At 43.6% G+C, this 22,779-nt stretch overlaps 1 protein-coding gene across 2 annotated transcripts in view; it reads right to left on the bottom strand.

Annotated features, from left to right (window-relative positions):
* Positions 1 to 22,779, bottom strand: part of GRIP1 (glutamate receptor interacting protein 1) — a 257,088-nt gene that overhangs the window by 143,313 nt on the left and 90,996 nt on the right. For both annotated transcript variants that reach the window (XM_036251411.1, XM_036251412.1), the window contains exons 3-5: positions 11,082 to 11,217; positions 8,980 to 9,125; positions 1,402 to 1,485 (exon numbers count right to left, since the gene is read on the bottom strand). In XM_036251411.1, the coding sequence (XP_036107304.1) occupies positions 1,402 to 1,485; positions 8,980 to 9,125; positions 11,082 to 11,217 (366 nt within the window). The remainder of the gene's footprint in view (positions 1 to 1,401; positions 1,486 to 8,979; positions 9,126 to 11,081; positions 11,218 to 22,779) is intronic.

Genomic DNA, 22,779 nt, shown 5'->3' with positions numbered 1-22,779 from the left:
ACAGAATATTAAAATCCAAAACTACAGCTCAGGGTGAACGGTTTTATAGACAAGTTGGAGTCACCCAAAATCTTTATTACTAATGTCATCTCATCTCATCTCATGATGAGTTGAGCTGATGTACAAAGGTGCCCAAGGGATAAGGTTATCATCAATTTATTTTTAGAAAGCTATGATAAAAAAATGTATTTCAGGAGAATAAAAGTTGCTTAATCCTAATATATTAAATCAAATCAAGCCATACTCATCAACATATTTTTTTTCACCAAGAGAAACAATCATCTTTATTTAGATTATGAACTCAGGGATTTGTGACAACAATCACTTTTGAAAAATTTTTGTTTTTTATTTTTATTATTATTTTTTTTATTAATTTTTGTTACAAATGTTTCTACTTTTTCACCCACTGATTCCCCCCTCCCCCTCCCTCCCTGACCTTTCCCCAGTTTGTTGTCCATGTCCACTGTTCATGCATACATGCATATAAGTTCTGTGGTTTATCTCTCCCCCACCACCCCCCTCTTCTGGGGATTGTCAATTTTTTAGCTTTAAATTTTTAAAAAATTAAAATAACAATCTGGCCCCATACAAAGTTATTACAAAATTATTGACTATATTCCCTATGCTGTACAATACACCGCTGTGACTGTTTATTTTATAATTGGAAATTTGTTCTTATTCCACTTCTTTTTTGCTCATCCCCTCCCCCCTCAAGCCTTCTGGCAACCAGCATTCATCAACATTTCTGACTCAGAGATATAGAAAGATATCAAGGGAAGGTGAGAGGCATGCTGAAAAGTGACAGATAAGTAGGATGACTTTGAACAGACAAGGTTTTCAGACAGTGACTTCTTGCTCTGTGTTAACCGGCTGAAAATAAAGCTAGGTCATTTGGATTCCACTTTGATTACCACTCATTGCTTAATCTCTTTAAAGAAAATGAACTAAAAAGCAAAGTAGAGACAGACTCATAGAGAGCAGGTTGACAGCTATCGGGAGGGGACTGGGGGCTGGGGGGAGTGGAGGGATTGAGTAAAAAAGAGAAAAAAGAAGAAGAAAAAACTCATGGACATGGATAACAGTGTAGTGATTGAAGGGGGAGGGGTATTGGGGGATAAATGATGATGGAGGGAGACTTGACTTGGGGTGGTGAACACACAATATAGTGTACAGATGATGTGTTGTGGAATTGTGACCTGAAACCTGTATAATTTTGTTAACTAGTGTCCCCCCAATACATTCAATAACAAGGAAAAAAGAGTGGGTGTAAATGTTGTGAGGTGACTTTATGTGCTGGAAACATCAGTGTTCTGGGGAATGACTTTCTAGTTCACTCTCAATATTTCACTGACAAATCCTCCAAGAATATCTGATGGCTCATATTTTCTAACCATCACCTACCTCGTATTACAAAACCAAAGGTATTGCCTTCTTTATGTAACGTGACCTCCACTGTTCGGAAAATAACACTCGATCCTTGGACAGCTGAAAGCAGAACAGAGACAGGCAAAGTAAGTCTTAAGTCGTAATAACATTTCTAAATATTTTGATGTGGCATAAAACATGGCAGATTCTCATTACAAATAATTTGTGCTTTGAGTAATAAAACAGCAATAATTTGTTTTCAAAGAAAATGTTAGAAAAATATAATTGGAATAACATACAAATACCATAAAAGAGTCATTTGCATAAGTGACTTGTATAGGTTCAAGTGGAATCAAAATTACAGGTATTTCCTTTTCTCTTGTGTAGCCAGATTCTAGGTAGATAATATTCTCTTTGTTAAAACTCTATAAAACCAGACACTCTTCATGTGAGAAATAGAATTATTTTTCCTTTATGAAATGCAAAAACAATATGACTTCTGTAAAACTTATGAAACTGTATTTATTTTGCAGCTAGCAATGGAAGAAAAAGTAATATTCTCAAATTGCTATTCATAGGTTAGGCTGACACAAATACATTTTCTAACACAACACAAGGCAATTAAACACACACAAATGAAACTAGGAGGGCAAAAGAAATCCTAAGTATATTCAAAATATTTCTTCTGACTAATAAAGATCTGCCTAATTTTACTTGATATAATCATGCTTATGTTGTGTTTGTTTACTGCTCTCATTTCACAAAATGAAATTTTATAGCCAAGTTGCGATCTCTAATTATATCACACACAGTATGGGGGTATGAGTTGTATGAAGGTACAGGCAACCAACTTCTGTAAGACTGGTGAAAAATTGTTATATTGTACAGTATTGCGGAATTAAAAACAAAAAATGTCTACAAATGAATATTTTATCATTATGGATACAAAAATGGTTTTATTACTAAAGACAGAAACATTTTCAAACTGTAGAATTTGATGGTCTTGCATTGAACTTGTACTGAATTTGTACAATGATATCTGATTATTTGGTGCTATTTTCATTACCAATGCCCCATTTCTCCCACTGTTACTAGATCTTGAAGACTATGTGAGATAAAACTATCAACAAGAATTAGATAGACATGACTTAAGGCATTTTAAAAAAGAACATTTCTTGCCATTACAGATATAGGAGGTAATTTTAATTGAGCATTAATTACAATTATTTTTACTAGAAATTCTGAATCCTCAAAGGAAAGGACATGATTATGAAAAGTATTCAGCTAAATTCACAAAACTGCACACATCCAGCTGGGACATAAAGTACAAGAAGAACTTGGATCTGCTGAAAAACAACATAAACCTACAGCTGACCAAATGTGTTGGTACACTGCTGATTTAATTAAACGTCATATTCTTGCTATCAGGGGAATTTCAGTTTATTCGAATCAGCTGGAAACAGTGCATACAACTAGCTGAAACTGGTGAAATACAGTTTTAATTAAGTTTAAAAAATGACTTCAAACCAAATGTTTTCTTATATCTACGACCCAACAAGCCACTTGAAGAAGCTGGTTAAGTGCATGATCTTTTTGTTCTGTTGCTAAGGGAGGAAAGGAAGAGACAGGGGGGAAATAATTAATGAGCATCTACTGTGTGCCAGGAACTCAGCAAGGTGGTTTACACACATTATGTCATTTAATAATTAAATAAACTTTCAATTATGTACAACCAAATCTAATTCCGGCCACCTGTCCTTGTTGGCTGGGTGTCTACTCCGGGAATGCAAAGCACCGTCATTTTAATTTTGCTTGAGCGAAATCTTGCAGACCGCCAAATCTTACAATCAAATCTAAAGTCAATATAAAGACTTCTAGGATTATCTACAGCATTAGGTTATCACACTATTGATGTTCATTGTTTACAAAGATAAATGCGAATGTTGACTACATTTTAATACATTTAATAAAACTGATTTGGTCTTTATAATTTTCATATGTATGAGCACATTTTTATATTCAGAACCAAGATATCCTATATTGCCAAGTGAATTTTACTCATTACTTCACATGTGTGTATGTGGTCATAACGAGCCAATTAAAGGGTGTCCCCAAAGAATCGAATCTGGTACACAGAAGGGTTGGGTAGAAACCAGTTTCACAGTGAAGAAATACTCTTCCTCGTATTTTAGTTCTCCTGTTGTCCTTGGTTTCTATATGTACTACAGGCATATTCCTATTATTTTACTGTGGTAAATTGGATCTTTCTAGATTGTATACTACTCCCCTGCCTCCTCAACTCCTACCTCAACAGAGACCGGGAGCTGTGTTCTTGCCCACTGCAGTATGTTGGGCTTGCCCACATGACTCGCTGGCCAGTGGGATGTTAAGAGATGTCAGCAGTGGTTGGAAGTGTTTTCCCTCTGCCAAAGGAGGAGCTCTCCCTGGGTAGCTGCTGCTCCTTCAGATGGAATCCCAGAATGAACCAGGTGGAAGAGGTCTAAGACTGCTCCTGCCCACCCTCACCCTCACCCTCACCCTCACCCTCACCCTCACCATCCATCACCATCACCATCACCATCACCCTCACCCTCACCCTCACCTCACCCTCACCCTCACCCTCACCATCCATCACCCTCACCCTCACCATCCATCACCATCACCATCACCATCGCCATCACCATCCATCACCATCACCCTCACCCTCACCATCCATCACCCTCACCCTCACCCTCACCCTCACCCTCACCCTCACCATCCATCACCATTACCATCCATCACCCTCACCCTCACCCTCACCGTCACCCTCACCATCACCATCCATCACCATCACCATCACCCTCACCCTCACCCTCACCCTCACCATCCATCACCATCACCATCACCGTCACCCTCACCCTCACCATCCATCACCCTCACCCTCACCCTCACCATCCATCACCATCACCATCACCCTCACCCTCACCCTCACCATCCATCACCCTCACCCTCACCCTCACCATCCATCACCATCACCATCACCATCCATCACCATCACCATCACCATCACCCTCACCATCCATCACCCTCACCCTCACCCTCACCATCCATCACCATCACCATCACCCTCACCCTCACCCTCACCATCCATCACCCTCACCCTCACCCTCACCATCCATCACCATCACCATCACCATCACCATCCATCACCATCACCATCACCATCACCCTCACCATCCATCACCATCACCATCCATCACCATCACCATCACCATCCATCACCATCACCATCCATCACCATCCATCACCCTCACCCTCACCATCCATCACCATCACCATCCATCACCCTCACCCTCACCCTCACCCTCACCGTCACCCTCACCATCATCATCCATCACCATCACCATCCATCACCCTCACCCTCACCCTCACCCTCACCATCCATCACCATCACCATCACCATCTGTCTCTCTTAGGATTAGAATTGGGAAGAAGGCTGTGTCAGGGACATGCTTCAAACATTTATTTGTATTAAAGAAGGACTCCTGATAGAAAGCTAGTCCGACTTAACTGATGGTTTAACAGGGAGGCCTGCCTCTGCCAATCCTCCGTGGCATTTTCCATAAAATAAAACATATTCCATAAAGTATGTAGCTCGAAGTTTTGAATAAAAAGAGTATTTAAGGATGTATAAACCATGCCAGGAATTATACCCTTTCCAACTATTTAGGCTTATGGATAAAGAATTTTAGGTGTTAACTAAAAAAATGAATGAGTAATATATAATGTTTCAAAATTCTATAGGGGTTATGTGACCAAAAAAAAAAAAAAAAATTGAAGGCGCTGCTCTAGACCTTCATACATAAATACTTGACACTAGTAATATTTTCTCTAAATACAGTCTCAAAACATCGCATAATTTTAAAGTCAAGAAGAACTTTAGAGCTGATGTAGATCGACCATTTCATTTTCATACAGAAACCGAATCGTGCCCTGGCCAGGTGGCTCAGTTGGTTGGAGCGTTGTCCCACACACCAAAAGGTTGTGGGTTTGATGCCAGTCAGGGCACATACCTAAGCTGAGGGTTCAATCCCCGGTTGGGGCATGTAAGGGAGGCAGAGAGTCATTGATCGATGTTTCTCTCTCACATCGATATTTCTCTCTCCCTCTTCCTCTAAAAATCAATAAAAACATATTCTTGGGTGAGGATTAAGGAAGAAAAAAAATAAAGCAACTGAATCTTAGAAAAGGTAAGTGGTTTGCCCAAGATCAAAGTTCCAGTATTCATGTATCAGATCAGACACACACACACACTCTCTCTCTCTCTCTCTCTCTCTCTCTCTCTCTCTCTCTCTCTCTCTCTTTCTTCCACGTTTTCCTAGACTCCGGGCTTGGCTGAGTCTCCGATTGCTGTGACTCTTGAAAGAGTTAGCAGTCTCAGCCTCGGGCGACCTGTCTTCCGCAGCCAGGGCTCCTCCCGGCCGCGCTGTGGTGGCCTGCTCCCGCTCCGGCGCCCGAGCTCAGCGGAGGCTGATTAATTCCTTCAGCCTCGCTGAACACAGAAATCTTATTAATTTATCCAAACATAATAGAAAATGACAGAGATAATCCTTGGAGAATAGACCTCTTCTATCTGCTATCCACTCTAAAATTCACACTTTTGTGTTTAAAAATAACTTTCCCTTTCCCATCAGATTTATTGCACGAAGAAGGAAAAGCTGGTATAATCACCAGGTCATGATAGGTTTTAACCCCTGAATATATCTGATACCCACCCTCCCCCCTTTAGCCCTACTAATGCTATATTTATTCAGAATATCACCCCTCTTTTAAAAAATTGTAAGAGCTTATAGCTTCTGATCTAGTCTCCATTTGTTTTGGTTGGTTTTTTTTTTGCATTTATTTTCAACTAGAGCGGGAGGGAGAGAGGAAGAAAGAGAGAGAGAAACATCAACATGAGAGAGACACATGGAATGGCCGCCACCCGCACGACCAACCAGGGCCAGAGACAAACTGCAACCGAGGTACATGCCCTTAGCGGGAACCGAACCTGGGCCTCTCTGGTCTGCGGGACGATGCTCCAACTGCCGAGCCAAATCGGCCAGGGCTCCATTTCGTTTTTTTAAAATGCTAGATCTAAAAGCTCAGATTTGGCGATGCCATTCCTTGGCTTTATAAGCCTTTAAAGACTCTCTATTGCCCACTGAACACCATCCAAGATCCACCAACATGGCTTACAAGGCCCCCTGCTGTTTCATTCCTGTTTATGTTGCTGAACTTAACCCTTCTCCCGGCCTCTGTGTTTTCCTCTGGGGGCTGCAGCAACTACCATCTGCTTGTAGCCCGGCCCGTGCACTGGGCTGAGTTCTGACCTCCTTGCTGCAGCATTTGAAACATAAAAACCTCTGATCTTGCCCTCGCCAATCAACTCTGCGCACATTCTTAGGCCCTCCATTCACGGCAACTCCATCCTTCTGGCAGCTCAGGCTGGATGCCTGGGCTGGTCCTTGCTCCTCTATTCCTGCACAACCCACATCAAATCCGCCAGAAGATCCTGTTGGCTCTGCCTTCAAAATAGATCAAGAATGTGATGTCTTTTCTCCACCACCACCTCTCACCTGGAGCTCGGTGATAGCCCCACAACTGGTCTCTCAGCGTCTGCCTTTGCCACGAAAGCCTGTTCTTACATAGCAGCCGGTGGGAGCCTTTGAAAATGTAAATCAGATCAAGTCGCGCCTCTGTTCCTATATCACTCAGAGCAAAAGTTAAGGTCCTTCCAGTGGTCTACAGATACCTCAGCCTTTGCATTTCTGACCTCCTCTCTCACTTCATGCTCACGCTGCTCCAGCCTCACGCCCTCCCTAATGTTTCTAGAACAAGTCCAGCTATACTACCGCCCTTTGATCTTAGCATTGGCTGTTCCATCTTTCTGCAGTTCTCCTCCCCATGAAATCCATACAGCCAGCTTTCTCACCTCCTCAAGTCACTGCCAATGTCACTTTCCCAGCGAAGCTGTCCCTAAGCCCCCTGCTGGAAACTGTAACCCCTGGCAGCCCTCCCAACCCCTCTCCTTGCTCCTGCTTCTCCCCACGCAGTCATGCGGTGTAATTAGCTTCTTTATCGTGGTTTTATTAGCTTATTTGTCTTCCCCTGTCAGAATGTAAATGCCATTGATGTACATAGTGGTGGCTAGAACCTAGTAAATGCTCAATAAATCAAGGCCGAACAAATAAAATTTTATTATTACTACTCAACCTGCGTTCTCACCAGTACAGACAAGCAAAGAATTTTCTCAGGATGGCATCCATGATAATAGCTTAATAATAGGAGAGGTGTTTCTAGAATCGTGTAGCTTAAAGGTAGGACAGCATTAACACATAGCGGGAGGCACACCTCACAGTGAAGAAGCATATGGACTTTGCAGTCAGGGAGCCTGAGTTCAGAAACGGACTTTGCTGCTTACTAATCTGGGAAAGATACTTAATTTAAGCCACTGGACAATGAGACTAATAATGATAATAATGCCTATCTTGAGTGTCAGTCGGTTTGTATATTAATTGTTTATCAAAAACGTGTATAGTGACAAGCATTATTCTAAGTGTATTACAAATACTAACTCACTTAATCCTTAGCAACAGATCTATGAGTAGCAACTAATATTGTGCCCTTTTTCCAGATGGGGAAACTGAGACTCAGAAAGCTCAAGTAACTTTCTGAAAGGCATATAGCTAGTAAAAGGTGGAGCTGGGATTTGAACGTGGCTACTGACACCAAAGTTCAGCCTGCTCCACTGACTGTCTGTGTGGTGAGAAATGTTTATCAATGCCAGTCAGGCTCCATACAATGCCAGGCATTTAGTAAGGTTTAAAAATGTGTTGGCTGCTCTTGTTATATCATCTTCATCATCATCATCATCATCATCATCATCATCATCATCATCACTGTTACTTGACAGTAATGTGTTCTGAATCTATTTTTATGCTTCAGAAATTAACATAACTATAAAGAATTAATAGGAAACACACTAAACATGCTTTTCCTAAACCTCATCACTAAGTGCAAAGCCTGGGCAGACTTTCATGCACAGAACTACAAAGATGTTTACTATTTATTTAAAAAGCTGACCTGGCAAATACAAAGTTCACAGATCACAGCAACGAAACATGAGTCCTATATAATGTCATTGTCATCTATGCTCTTTTCCATTCTTCCTGAGCAGGTTATAAGTTCATCAATTTAAATTAAATTTTTTTTAATCCTCACCCAAGGACTTTTTTTTTTTTGCATTTATCTTCAGATAGAGTGGAAGAGAGAGAGGGAGGAAGAGAGAGAGAGAGAAACATCGATGTGAGAGAGACACATCGACTGGTTGCCACCCACACGACCCCAACCGGGGCCGGGGACAAACTGCAACCAAGGTACATGCCCTTAGCGGGAACCAAACTTAGGTCTCTCTAGTCCACAGGCTGACACTCTAACCACTGAGCCAAACTGGCCAGGGCTATTTAAATAGTTTTTAAATATGAAGAAACAATGTTCTGTGTCCTTTAATGATGGCAAAAGGGAGAAAAATAAGGAACAGCGTTTTAGGCGAAAACGCGGTGCAGCCGTTCGCCTTGGGCCCTGAGTACTTACAGACGGGGGGCAGCTCATATTCCACCTCGAGAACCACTCTCTCCCCGACATTCTTCAGCAGACTGATGATCTCGTCGTGGCGGAACTTGGCCAGGTTGATCCCATTCACTGCTTTGATGTAGTCACCCACATCCAGCTGGTCACTTCTGCAAAATAGGGAACGTCGCCTCAGTGGACCGTCCTCTCCCCAGGCCAGTCTGACTCTATTTCCACTTTTCCTTCATGATCATCATAAGGCTGACGTGGCGGAGGTCCAGCCTCCTGGACCACGCTGGCTCCCGAGAGTGGGGACACAGCCGTGGTGGACGAGAGTCGGCGGATCCCTCTTACTCATGCTGACTGTTCACCTTTGGGAGTCTTGCCCTGGGTCTACTGCTGTCTCTGATTTCCCCCCGAACCCTTTGCCTCCTCTGTTTTTAAAGAGCCCTATGAAACAACATACAGAGAATTTTTTAGTTGCTCTGCCCTAAAAGGGTTGGTTCTCTGCGGGGAAGATTATCCAGATCCTGGACAGACCAGGCCTCTTTTCTTCCTTCGCATTCTCTCATTTTTCCCACCTGTCTTCTGGACATTTCACGGCTTTCAATACCTTCCCTGGAAACTTGCTAAGAAAAGCCACCAGCTTATGTTGCTATGCATTGCTTACAGCATGAGCGATAAAGACGAGTATTGGTGAAGAAGAAATTATAATAAAAATACTGGGTTTGGGTAACATTCTTGTCTCTCTTCATCATCATACTAGAACCCTGGCTACTTCTGGGCTTTAAGTCAAACCTACTTCTAAGCCAACAGCAAGGAGCGGGATGAAGGATAGGGCTTAAAATCTGTCACTGATCAGAACCTTCAATAATACTTTCTCCCCAAACAGAAATACCTCATTCATTGAATTTATACCAGTCCAGCTCCAATCACCCCTTCTTCAGTGAGCCTCCCCGATCCGCTGCAGCCCGCAGGACATGCTCTCACGGTTACCTCGGGTCCACTGACACTCATCGGGCCACGAGGCACCGGCTGCTGTGACCGCGCTTACGCTGTTGCTTTTCACTGTCTGCACTGCTATTACTGCTCCCAACTTTTCATGTTTCTTATTCCATATCTCCATTAGTAGATGATAAGCACCCTAGGGTGGAGATCTTATCAATAGACTGGGCACAACACTACTTTTAATTACAGCACCAATACAATCCAGCGGCATGTCCCCTAGTCACACTCGCTTCTCATGAAGCAGCTCTGGAGACACATGCAGCCCAAGCAGCACGATTCGCCGTGACTCTTATGCAGTAAAGGGGGCTATGGGTGTGCAAAGACGTCTCTTAAAAGTCTGAAGAAAGGAAATGAAGACTGGTGTTGACATCGGCCTGTTTTCCAAACAGTGCCTCAGATCATGGAGCAATCAAGTGGGTGGAGCTTATAAATTAGTTGTACAAACAGGTTCGCCATCGGGAGTCATCACTATTTCAAATGACACTTTATATCGCAAAAAACTCTTACAACTTATTTTGCGATTATGTGGAGCATTGGTGTCTGGCACTTAAAGTACCTTGACCTCGCTTTTAATGAAACCTGACCATTCCAGCCCTCTTCCCCTGGTGACCGCGGAGTCTGTCTGCAGAGCGAGCGCACCCCTGCCCGGCATCCAGGACTCGCTGCCTCCGGCAGGAACATGTTCCGATGAGCAGAAAAGCACAGAAGGTGCCAAACCAGCAAAACTGTTCCGTAGACGCTCGGAGCCGGGCCCAGCCCAGCCCTCGATGGCAGTTTGCCCGGGCACATTACATGGGCACCTGTTCCACACATACATGATCAAAGTGTCTCATTCCCACCGAAGCCCCTCTGTGTTCAGTGGCACATCTGGGGACTAGAGCCATACAGGTGTTTTAAAATTAAAATCTTACGAGGCCCTGGCTGCTCCTGAGATGATCTCCCTGGTGACTTCTGCACAGGCCAGAAAAGCCACACTCCTGAACCACGCCCCGCTGTGCTGCTGCCCTGCAGATGGCAGCTGCCATTTATTTATCAGTGACCTTTTCTGATGGAGCTTTGATTTTTGAGTTAACTACACCCCGTGTCCCATTGTGCACCCTTCCCCGAGGCGCGGTTACCTCGCTGCAATTCCTCCTTGCCGCAGATTGGAGACCCTCGGCTTGCCATCCTTATCAACTCCGCCCGACACTGTCAGTCCCAGCGTGGTGCCTTCCTTCTTCATCAGCTCAACCACGGTGGAGCCCTTGAATTCCTCTGTTTAAAAAGAAAAGCATTTGCCTTATGAAATGAGATTAGAAACATGAGAGACTGTCTTGTGTGCGAGGAACTGACGCCTCCCCGTGAACTCTCTCCACTTTTTCTTTTACAGGAAAAGATCTGTAGCCTCTTTGCATCGCAATTTGCAGAGCAGCTCTTCAAGATTTCCTGCAGATATTCCATTATAGGTTATTAAAATGGGTACCATTGGGACAGTTCACTCTAGGTTCACAATAAAAAGTCCGACGTGGCTTATGTACAAATGATAATAACCGCCCTTTTTTCCTGCTGTTCTCAAGTGACTTTCTCTGGTTGCTCTCGAGGGAAATGAGACCTGTGAAAGAAGGGGCTAGAACCTTTAAACATATGAATGCAAATGTATACACTGTAGCAGCAGAGCCCACGCTCAGCTCACGTGACATTCTAGCTGATGGAGATGGCTCACACCAGGGAAGCTTTCTACAGGTCCTAGGAGAACACTTTGGATGCTATAGTGTTTTCCTGTCTTTCAGAAAACAAAGTACAACGGCTTCCCGGAACCCCTCGCCTTGCTTCTTACAGAATATGTCACAATATGCTAAAGCAGGTTCTGTCCTCAGAAACGGGGGTAATTGCTGTAAATTGCTCATTCTCTACACATAAAAATTTAAAACCTTACAGATCTTGTGGGGATAATGTCCATACACTAATAGGGAACCCAAATCGTTTGATTTTAGGCACAACCGAAAGTAAGAAAACTTGAAGGATATCCTTCCTTTAAATTAAAAATGAGTAGAGTCAACATTCACCAGTCCAGAGGCTAATTATGATAAACACTGCTTTAGAATTCTCTGTGAAGTTATCCCCATTCTGCATACACACTTTCTGGGTAGGGATGGGGAAAGGGGGTCATTTTCCAATCCCTTCTGAATCAGGTTATGAATTTCAAGGGTTATGAACTTCTGGGACATCAAGGACTACTTAAAATGCAAGAACAGACTTTCTTTTTCAAAGTCAAAAAACCAAAAAGAGCATTGGCACATCTCTGCCTCTTCCTTAATTACATATAACAGAGCCAGTTATTTAAAAAATCTGTATGAGTGCTTACAAAGGTTTTTAATTGTTGTCGGGATACTATCCCACCTGCCAATGAAAGAAATCAAATCGCGTTGGGGAAGGAAATGATCTCTCATCTGATCTACGAAGAACAGCAGAGAAGCACAGGACAGGAGGCAAGGGGGTGGAGACGGGTCACTATTTCCTCCGTGACTCACAGAATGCCATTCCCGGCAGGGCTTTCAAGGTCGCCCAGCGCACTGCTTGTTCACGGGGGTTTCATGACACCGCATATGTGAGTTGTTACTGACCTTTAAAGTAAAAGCCAAGGAAGAGTTTATGAGGGTGAATGATGTCAGTTTCATTTACTACGTTCTGTGTGAGGGCACATAATGACTGAAATTCAAGAATCAAAATTCTTGTCGAGTATACTAAAGCACAGAGCCTTTTATACCATTTACTAGAAGCACTGGTGACAAAAGTCCACCACGGTGTGCCTTGTACCTGTGCCCCCTTAAGACGTAACAAACCACCCCCTACACAGCCCATCGAAACATACACAGGCTCAATGGATATTTGCAGAGATGAACTAAACAACTCTCCCTATAAGTTCTTGTTGGTAGAAGACTAGGTGTGAAGTACTTTCAAAAATGAAGTTAATAATGAATGAAAATTACATAACAGATGATGAGTATTCACACTATAGAGAAGTACCGTGCTCAACAATTTTGCCCAACAAAAGAATTCTTTGCATTTTCTTTAAACACGTAGAGTGATCCTGTATATTTAAACATCTGATTATAGATCTTAACTTGAAGAGTTGGAAGCATAGTTTTTAAGGGCTCATCTTAAAGGTCAGTCAAAAGAAGCAACTATGAAATAGTACTACCCGGCAAGGGAGAAGTAAGTTTCAATTCATAAGAACCTCATTCCTACTCAAGTTTTCACGAACATGCGTCCTGCATGAAATGAGACGCCAGTGCATAGGTGCAGTCTCACGGGACGTGGATGATACGGTTTTCTTCAGAAGGAACCCAGGTCCTTTCCAGGCTTCTAGCTGAACACTGAAAATCTAGAAAAGCTCAATTCCTTTAGTTTAATTTGGTCTCTGCTAAACTATAAATTCATCTGGGCTACTTTCAAAACTGGTAATAGTCAACTACTTTCCTATTTAAAAATATTTCAAATCTTTCCCCAAGAGCTAGTTTTAATACAAAAGATAGAAAATATTCATGCACCATTTAATTAATTTGTGCATTCATTGATTCAAGCACTTATTGAGTGCCTGCTGTGAGCAGACAATGAAACCCAAAGATGTAAAAAGTCTGCGATGCTTACAGCCTTGTCACAGAGGCAAATGGTTCAGGGACCAGCATGCCACAGTTGGGTTGTGGGAAAGAGGGCACAGAGGAGACAGCCTGCCAACAATGTAACCTGAGAACCCGCTGTTCCAAATGCAACGTTTGTGTCACAATTTTGTCTCCTGTCTAATCTGTCTGTCCTTATTGATCAGGATTAGCTAAGCAGAACAGACCAAAGGAGGAATCTAAATTAGGCGAAGCTCAGGAGTAAAGACAGAAGATTGTTGCAAGAAAATTTGCTGAATCACAAGAATGTTAACTGCCAATAAGTATCTCTAGTCTCTGAAGGACTAAGTCTTTTATGGGTAAGTCTGAAGGGGGCAGGAGAAAAAGAGCAGCCTGGAGAGGGAGGAACATGCTTCTGGAGTTTTCTGTGAGCTAACCTGCACTCTCAACTAGATTAATCAATCATTTGATGTCTTTCTTGGTGTTTAATGTTTGCGTAATGATCTAATGGCAAAGGAGATGAAGACAGAGCATTCGTTTGCATGAGTTCACACACATATCAAGGCTTACTAAATCCAGTTCTGCAGTGAAATCATGGAATATGGGCAAGTCAACACGTAAGGAAATTTTCTTTCTGTGTGATTTAAATTGCAAATATCACTCCCAGAATCAAGAGGACCATGTAGCAAAGATTGCAGTCTCTCCAAACTAGCAAGCAGCACAGGGAACAGGTAATGGCCAACTGGCAAGAAATAAGTGGTCTGGATTTGACATGATCCATGGAGCTTACACCTGCAAGGGCACTCACTCAGCGTAACCACCAAGAATCGCCACAAAGAGATTCAGGGATCTGCGCTCTTTTCCATTCTGTGACTCTGCTGCCTCCTATGGGTCTGGTTTCCAAACTGTGCATTAAGGTGCCTCAAGGTTTGCTAGTGAACTCACAGCCTGTCAGGGAGGATTTTATATTTCTGAGGAAGATACAGCCTACTTGGTATCTGTTGGGCACCCCATCACTGACTAGCTGGAGAGAGTTTGTGTTCAGCCCTATCTTTCCAAAGCTGGGTTTTGGGTGGTTGCTGTGAAAAAAAAAAAATCTATACTAATATCAGTGTGGAACAGGAAATGAGATTGTAACATTTAATTTGATTGGAAGGTTTGAGAAGTTGTGCAATGCCCAACAAGTACACACGTAGACCATTACTAAATACTTGTGGTTGCCTTAATTTATATATATATTTTCAAGTAGTTACTAAGTGGTTAGGATACAACTATGTACTATGCTGTTGGGACCTAACTACTTAATGAATAGAACTGTTGATATTTCATTTGACCAACAGGTACCAGGGCAAAACACACCAAGGGCTCTGTGAACTGAGGGAGCTTGGAGACGCCTGTCCTAGGACTTTATTCTGTCTGCATTCACCAGGTGGAAGGAGAAAGAGAGCTCTCCGAAACGCCCCCACTGGCCTCCTGTTCACATCCAAAGGCACACACTTGCCTATCCACACCTAGCTGCAAGGGAGGCTCAGAATGGGACTGTAGGCAGATGCCAAGACAGTGGGATAGGGTGGATTTGGGGGACATGTAGACAACTCACGAGAGACTGAAATCTACTAGTAGTGATGTGGATGGCATAGACTCCAGGTAAACTGAGGAAGAACTACCCTGAGTTAGAGACAAATCTGTGTGTATGTGTGTGTGTGTGTGTGGGAACTATGAGAGACAAGAGGATCTGAAGCTTTCTGACTTGTTTGTTTGGGGATATTGACATCTGCCCCTTAAGAAAGGGAATCTGAACAATGAGAGGCAGTTTGTGTTGTTGTGACCAATTGGAGGAGGGCAGTTACATGACAGGATGTCACACAGAGAGAAACTGAATGAGATTTAAGTCCCAGGAAAAATCCTCGTCTTAGGCTGGTTTTCGTCACACCCCAAACCAAGTGAGGGGTCTGTGGACCCTCACCCCGTATCTGTAACGTACAAAGAGAAAATACATTTGAAAAGCAACCACCTCAGGCACGTTCAGCAGAATGGACATCAGTGAGGTTCTCTATTTCCTGAAGTTCCAGTAACACCATGGACTTTAAAACATATCATAAACAGTGGAATAGAAATACACTGATCAAAACTCTACGCAGTAAGTGACAGATGTTCAAATGCTAGTGATGGAGACACTGCTTTGTCCCCTCCTGTATCGGCAGGGCCTAGACTGCTGTTCATTTGAAGGTGCTTCCTGGTGGCTGCTGATACAGGAGCACGTCACTCCCAGCGCAGGGCGCTATGACCGGGCGGTGGGCCCTGGCCCGAGGCAAACGGAACGGTCACTGAATGGTGCAGAGCGAAATGATAAAGGAGCAGAATCTGAACAGGAGCGGACATATTTCCCTAAGCTGACTCGGTTGATTATTTTTCACCATTGATTTAGTGAGGGGGATTGAGGCTTACACCGAATGCTTTAGCTACATCTGGGTATTACTTCTGGAGAGAATATTATGGCTCACGCTATAATTTTATCTGTATATTGCTTTTAGTGGTGCCACTAGAAAGTTTACCCCCCTCAGGAAATAAACAGATGCTTTTCCCAATACTCATTCCGAGTTCCTCCTAACATCCCCTGGTTCAGCAAAGCTGCGGGAGTCAAGGTGGTGTTTCTGAGCTGAACGGCTGCAGCTCTTGCCACCCACACCTGCAGAGAAAGGTCTTCGGGCACTTGCCACCTCTATGTAGTGACACGAGGGACCTACCAGAATCTCATCTCCCGGGAGTCTGAGCATCAGTAGGATTAGTGGCAGGAATGAACAACACATTAATATGCCCAGTTACAATAGTCATGAAAGACAAAATTATGATGGGTGTTTATCTCACACAGTGACAGGGAGGACTGCATGTTAAGAGAAAGAGGATATACCAAATACAAAACCCGAGGTCCCTGGGAGCACGTGCTGTATAGATCAGGGTTTTTAAACAACAGGACAGAGATACGGATTCGTGGTGTAACTGATTCAGACACCATGTATCCCCTAAAGCACCAAGCAAAAAACAATCACTGCTTTCAAAATACGCTTCTACTAGAATTCTTTCAGTTTTCAACTTCTCAAAAAATTAATGATTTAATTGTCAACATTTGCTATTTAGCTTCCCAGAATCACAACTTGTTAACACTTTATTTAATTTTTTTGGGAGAGGGGTGTTTAATTTCCCTATCTCTAAAATGCATGATAACAGTATCTACCCTAGAGTATTGTGAAGATTAAGTGATAAAATTCTTGCCCTGGCCAGTCTGGCTCAGCGGTTAGAGCGTCGGCCTGTGGTCCAGAGACCTGGGTTCGGTTCCTGCTAAGGGCATGTACCTCGGTTGCAGTTTGTCGCCGGCCCTTGTTGGTCGTGCAGGTGGCAGCCACTCGATGTGTCCCTTTCACGTTGATGTTTCTCTCTCTCTCTATTCCTCCCTCTTCCTCCCACTCTGTCTGAACAAAAAATGAAAAAATGTCCTTGGGTGAGGATTAAAAAAAAAGATTAACTGATAAAATTCTTATAAGGAACTTACTGTAGTACTAGCCACATAGTGGGTGTTCAATGTTATATGTTAGCCATGGCATTATTATTATTTTTATTTGGATATTAGAAAATGCCAGGTACTTAGATTGCAAATTTTTACTGTATCTTGATATGAATAGAAGACAAAAACAATTAGCAGTAGTATTTAATAATTTTTTAAGTTATAGACTCCATTGAGAATCTAATGAACTCATGAGCCCTCTCCCCAGAAAAATTTTGTATAAAATTTCAGGGTAATTCATGGACACCCTGAAGATCTTGGATCAGATCAGATTTGAGCCAAGTGCAAATCAAAGAACATCCTCTGCTAGGCTGATATTCTATAATCGGAGCGTACGTCAGGTAGGAGTCGTGGAATAGCAGACAACGCCCAGACCACCAGTCATTGTTCCTACAGAGATGTCTAATAATCGAAATGACACCAGTCAAGACATTAGAAACGAGCAGTGACTCACCTCGGGGAGTCCTCCCCTCTTCCCGAGCAGGGTGGCCTGAGCGGTGGGCATTTACATCCGAGGCTCCATAAAGACCAGCAGGTCCCGGGCAGGAGACTCAGTAGCTGCACTTACTTCAAGAGCCCTGGGCGCTCTTCCTTCGGGCAAACTCTCCATCTGTGATTTTTTACTTGTAGGTGGTTGTAATCACATTTCCAAAGTTGTTGGCATGATTGAAAACTGGACTCTTCAAGTTAAACGTAAGCATTGGGCGTGGCTAACTTTGAAATTACTCTGATTTCCAATGCGCTCCCCGAGAAACGAACTGCATTCTCATAGCTACTTGTGCACCCTTTTGGTCCAAAAATATTTCTGGAGCATCTACAGACTCTGTGCTATAGCAAATTGCTGAGCAAATGAATGAGATATTGCTGGGGAGAGATTTTTGATGGACGTCTTCTTTGATGTCCTTTTGGCCAGCACCTTATGTTGAATAACCACGGAAACAAGAAGAATTAGAGCTGCCAGGATCAGAATGCTGAGGTGGTCTGGTCTGGGAGTCCAGCTGAACAAGGGATGGTAGAGAGGTGTGTCTTGTCCAGCTGGTGGGAGAGAAGCAAGGAGCACTCCGGAAGTGACAAAAACCCCACGACAGACAGATGTTAGGTGGGGCTGCTCTCGCAGCTAGTAAGAGCTAGTCACCAGTGAGCTCGGAGGCTTAGCTAGTGCCCGAGTTAGGGGAGCTGAACACCTCTTAGGGGCTGTTGCTTCTTCAAGGATCACTGAAAAGACAGTGCCTGGGATCTCATGCTGCCTGAAGAGGAGAGTGAGGAAGAGTAAACTTCGATAAGAAACTAGACTTCTTAAGGAATCAGGGCAAAGTGGGACTTGGAGCTCTACTTTCCTGGCCTCCTCCTTCCGCGGATCCCTAAGCACCCAGGAGTCTAGCAGGGGCTAGACAACCGGACTGGATGGAGAAATTACAGCAAAGGGGTCCCCGATACCTTTTAAGATTACCCATCGTTTTAAAAGTAGTTAATACTTTGAAAAACATTCTCCTATCCACTATCTAATTCAACGTCCAGAAAAGGCCTGTGAAGAAGACATTACTCCTACTGCGTGGATTAGGAAACTGAGACCTGAACATTTGCTAAGCAGAAATTTGTATCTGTTTTAAGTACATGGAACTGCCCCCTCATATAACTCAATGTTATCAATTTTCAGAGTCGTCATAAAGTAATTGCTCAACCATGGACACATGAGTGTGTAGATTAAATATACTGAGAAAAAGGCTGAGAAACAAAGGCCAGCCTCTGACAGATGCCAGGGCTCTAGGCTAACAGTGAATCAGTAAATCTGTCCTTCTCATTTTGTCATCGATGTCAGGGGCACTTATTTGACTATCTCTTATTTTATGAGACTTGATCAAATAAAGGAACAGATGGAAAGCTAACAGGGCAGTCACTGCAGATAACCAAGAGGCAGGGCACCGAGGGAGCCTGTGGGGATCCCTGGAGGGGCCAGGCAGCCTCAGGCAGCTGGAGTTTCATGGGAACCTTACGGAGACCCTGCTGATTCAGAACTGGAGGAGGCGTGGCGCCCATGTCAAGGACAGCTCCCTACCCCACTCAGCGTCCGCCCCCTCACAGGTTGGCCTTCTCTGGCCCCTCTCCTGCTCCAGCTCTTTCCTTCTGCCCACATGAGAAGCAAGTATGTTCTTGTCCCTACGGAAAGGCTCCCCATTAGGGTGAGCAGCAGGGGGTCTAGCAGACAAACCAGTCATTACTGTTTCCTTTCTGCTCAGTCCTTTGTGTTCGTATTTCAATCACCTTATACACCGTCACCTTACCCAGTTATCTTATAGTCTTACTCTGAGGATGAAACATGTTAGTCCATCCATCCATCCATCCATCCATCCATCCATCCATCCATCCATCCTTTCATCGAATAGCCATTGATTATTTGCTAAATACTAGGTACTCTGATATCTGGTAATAAACAAAACAGAATTAGTTCCTTCCTCAAGTAATTTATATTCTAGTAAGAAATACAGATTTTAAGCATTTAAAAATCATAGCAAATATGATTAGTGATGATGAATAAAAGAAAGTTAGCCCCAGTGTGGGGCTAACTAATGGATGACTACTCGAAACATATTTACGACCGCTTCACTCTGTCCTGGACGCCAGCCACATTGCCTTGGGCAGTCACTGACCCTCTCTGGGGGTTAATCTCTGGATTGCAACTTAAGAGAACTGAACCAAACGATGCTAAAAGCACCATATTTCATTGACTATAAGATGCCATAACCGGAGACACACTGTTGTTTAATTTACCACTAAGGAATGTTGCCAATTAAGTTACAACATAATGCTTTCTTATCACTAAATTGCTTTAAAAAATTTTTCCTTATAAAATCACTCAAAGTGCACACACGAACAGGAAAATGTAAGTTAGATAAATGGGTCTGGGTAGCCGACATCATCACATTCCCGCTGAGGCAGTGTCGCTGACGTCCGTGTTTCCCACATGACGCTGTCCCCTGGACGTCAAGAACGGGGCGAGGCACGCTGCGCAGAGAATGCGGAGACTGTCCCCCGCCTTCCTTCCCAGCGGCCGAGACCTGTTCGGCAAGTGTTGATGCTGTGTCTCCCTGATCTTATGTAAAAAGGTCAACAGAATGTTTTACACGATAATGCGTGTTCCTCCCTCAGATGGTCCTTAAAACTTCAAGGGGTCCCATTTACCAACCACAGCACCAGGAATGAACTGAGCAAGGGCTCTGGCAGCATGATTGACATCACAGCCACTGAAGGTTCGAGGACAACCGTAAGATGAATCCTGGCTTCACGGTTGTTAAAATCTTTGGGGGAAAGAGGGTGTTCGAGTGAAGGAAATACAGTGTGTTCCTCCAAACTCCACTTTTCAACGGAAGTTCTTAAGGTACCGAAGGAAGGGGGAGGCCAGGCAGGCACAGCTCTACACCCCTTGTCCCACCATCAGCTACTCTGGTCTCTTCTCTCTTTTGCTCCTTTATGTAAGATTTTGTTTGCAAAGAGGTTTTCACTGTGAAAAGACAAGTACAACTCCCGTCAGATGGCAGGTTCGGCCACCCAGCTCCGGCATTCAGTGAGTTGGAAATAACAATGACCGGGAGAAGCGACTGACTTTTACATTTCCAGGAATTTCACGGCTACAGGCTTCTTCCGAAGCCCTGGGAAGGGTCCTAGCAATGTGTTCACATGGCCACATGGTTTTTAAAACATGAAAAAGAAAAATATAGAGCCCAGCTGATGTGGCTCAGTGGCTGAGCATCAACCCAGGCACCAAGAAGTCTTCAGTTCGATTTCCGGTCAGGGCGCATGCCCAGGTTGTGGGCCTGATCCCCAGTGGAGGGCATGCGGGAGGCGGCCAGTCGATGTTCTCTCTCATCGATGTTTCTCTCTCCACCTCTCCCTTCCTCTCTCTCTAAAATCAATAAAAGAGAAATCATTTAAAGAAAAAGAAAAATAGCCCTGGCCGGTTTGGCTCAGCGGTTAGAGCGTCGGCCTGCGGTCCGGAGAGACCCGGGTTCGGTTCCCGCTAAGGGCACGTACCTCGGTTGCAGTTTGTCCCCGACCCTGGTTGGTCATGCGGTGGCAGCCACTCGATGTGTCCCTTCACATCGATGTTTCTATCTCTCTATCTTTTCCTCTCTCTCCCTCCCACTCTATCTGTACAAAAAATGGAAAAATGTCCTCGGGTGAGGATAAAAAAAAAAAAAGAAAAAAAAAAATAGATAGAGTATACTTGTGCTCTCATAGACTGGCCTCCCCAAAAGTGTACAAGCTGCAGGTGCCGCCCATTCCAGCTCCCCCTTTGACGACGCCTCTCACCGCTCTGCGGACCCCTGGGCCACTTGCAGTCACCTGCGCTTTCTCACTTGATTCTCACAGAAACCAGGATCTTAAACATGGAGAAGCTGAAGCTTGTCAAGGTTCGATGCCTTGCCTAAGAACGCCACAGCAGGCAAATCATTTCACTAGAACGTGAAACCAGGGGTCCCAGCTCGAAATTCAATCTTCTTTCTATTATAGCACGTTGATTAACATGGGTTGTCTTGGTTTGAGAAGTTGCTGAAGTAACTCTTATCAAAATCCCCCCTCCCCAAATTCTAATAAAAAAATTCTCACACTATTTTTCTTGGACTTCTTGAATGTAAGTATGAAACATTAAATTGAATTGTGGTTCAAGTGGATTGTGAAAGTCACTTTCATACAATGGGTAAAAGAATATTTACTGGTTTGTATTGAGTTCTTGACCTGCCAAGCCCTCATTTGGAAGGCCACACCAGTTCCAGAAAATAACAGCTTTGTGTTGAAATTTGTGAGAAATATACCCTGCTGAATATCTAAAGAAAAGGTTTATGCCCTGGTCAGTTTGGCTCAGTGGTTAGAGTGATGGCCTGTGGTCCAGAGAGACCCGGGTTTGGTTCCTGCTAAGGGCACGTACCTTGGTTGCAGTTTGTCCCCGGCCCTGGTTGGTTGTGTGGGTGGCAACCACTCGATGTGTCCCTTTCACGTCGATGTTTCTCTGTCTCTCTCTCCCTCCCACTCCATCTGAACAAAAAATGGAAAAATGTCCTCGGGTGAGGATAAAATAAAAAAAAGAAAGAAAGAAAGAAAAGGCTTACTGTTTTCTTTTGCTTGTTCGTTTAACCTTTGTTCAACCCAGTGATATACGCACACGTAGGAATATATTTTTGTCATATTTGGAATCTAGGTACATATTTCCTGGAATAATATTACTTCTGTCTTTTGTTTTCATTGCATATTTTCCTTTAACAGATTCATCATGTGGTCCGAATCCAATCGCTACCCTCATTATCAAGCAAGAACAGAGCAGAGGACAATTTCTTTTTAAAAACACAATGCCCTACCAATGTCTTTAAAATCCATTAAAGAATATGTCACCAAGCCCATGAGAGCATTACAATAATTGCTTCTTTTACCCAGGTGAAAAAAAGGACGTTATCTGTCAACTAAGGGAGTGCAGAAGCAATTAACACCTCAACACTGTACTGGGGAATTGCTTCAATTAAAGAAATAACAGGGATGCTTCATACTTCTTGTACTGCTAATATTTAGTTACTAGCATGGTAGTTGAGTCCCTCAGCCATCCTCTGCTACCCTCCCCAATGCACCAAGGCCAGCAGCTAGTGTGGGCGTGACCCAGGGTGCATC

The sequence above is a fragment of the Molossus molossus genome, unplaced genomic scaffold (genome assembly GCF_014108415.1).
Source record: "Molossus molossus isolate mMolMol1 unplaced genomic scaffold, mMolMol1.p scaffold_m16_p_10, whole genome shotgun sequence".
NCBI lineage: Eukaryota > Metazoa > Chordata > Mammalia > Chiroptera > Molossidae > Molossus > Molossus molossus.
The sequence above is the reverse complement of the archived record's forward strand: the minus strand, read 5'-3'. Positions and strand labels throughout refer to the sequence as shown.